The following is a 414-nucleotide window of genomic DNA, read 5'->3' on the forward strand; positions in this document are numbered from 1 at the left end:
CAAAATAAATATTTCCAACCGAACCAACTAACCCACCCACCCCTCTCTCTTTTCTCCCCTTCCTCCTCCTCCCCCCTACCTTTACCCCTTTGCAGTTCGTTGCACACCCAAACGTGCAACAGCTCCTCGGTTCTATCTGGTACGATGGCCTGCCAGGATTTCGCCGCAAGACCATGGTGGCCCAGTGCGTCGACATTCTGAAACTGGCCTGCATGTTCCCCGTCCTGTCGATGTGTTATATCATGAACCCCGGCTCCGAGAAGGGAAAGTTTATTAAGAAACCTTTCGTCAAGTTTATCTGTCACTGCGCGTCCTACATGTTCTTCTTGAGTGAGTGGAGTTGTTTGCTGTTGTTTGGATGTGTTGTTTGTTGTTACTGTTTGTTGTTGTTGATGTACTGATCGTCTTGTAGGA

General features: G+C 48.6%; 1 protein-coding gene across 1 annotated transcript in view; it reads left to right on the plus strand.

The window, feature by feature from the left end:
• LOC119589312 (transient receptor potential protein-like) overlaps positions 1-414 on the plus strand; it is a 21,475-nt gene that overhangs the window by 11,144 nt on the left and 9,917 nt on the right. The window contains exon 9 of the mRNA XM_037937934.1: positions 96-330. Within this exon, the coding sequence (XP_037793862.1) occupies positions 96-330 (235 nt within the window). The remainder of the gene's footprint in view (positions 1-95; positions 331-414) is intronic.

The sequence above is a fragment of the Penaeus monodon genome, chromosome 25 (assembly GCF_015228065.2).
Source record: "Penaeus monodon isolate SGIC_2016 chromosome 25, NSTDA_Pmon_1, whole genome shotgun sequence".
Lineage (NCBI taxonomy): Eukaryota > Metazoa > Arthropoda > Malacostraca > Decapoda > Penaeidae > Penaeus > Penaeus monodon.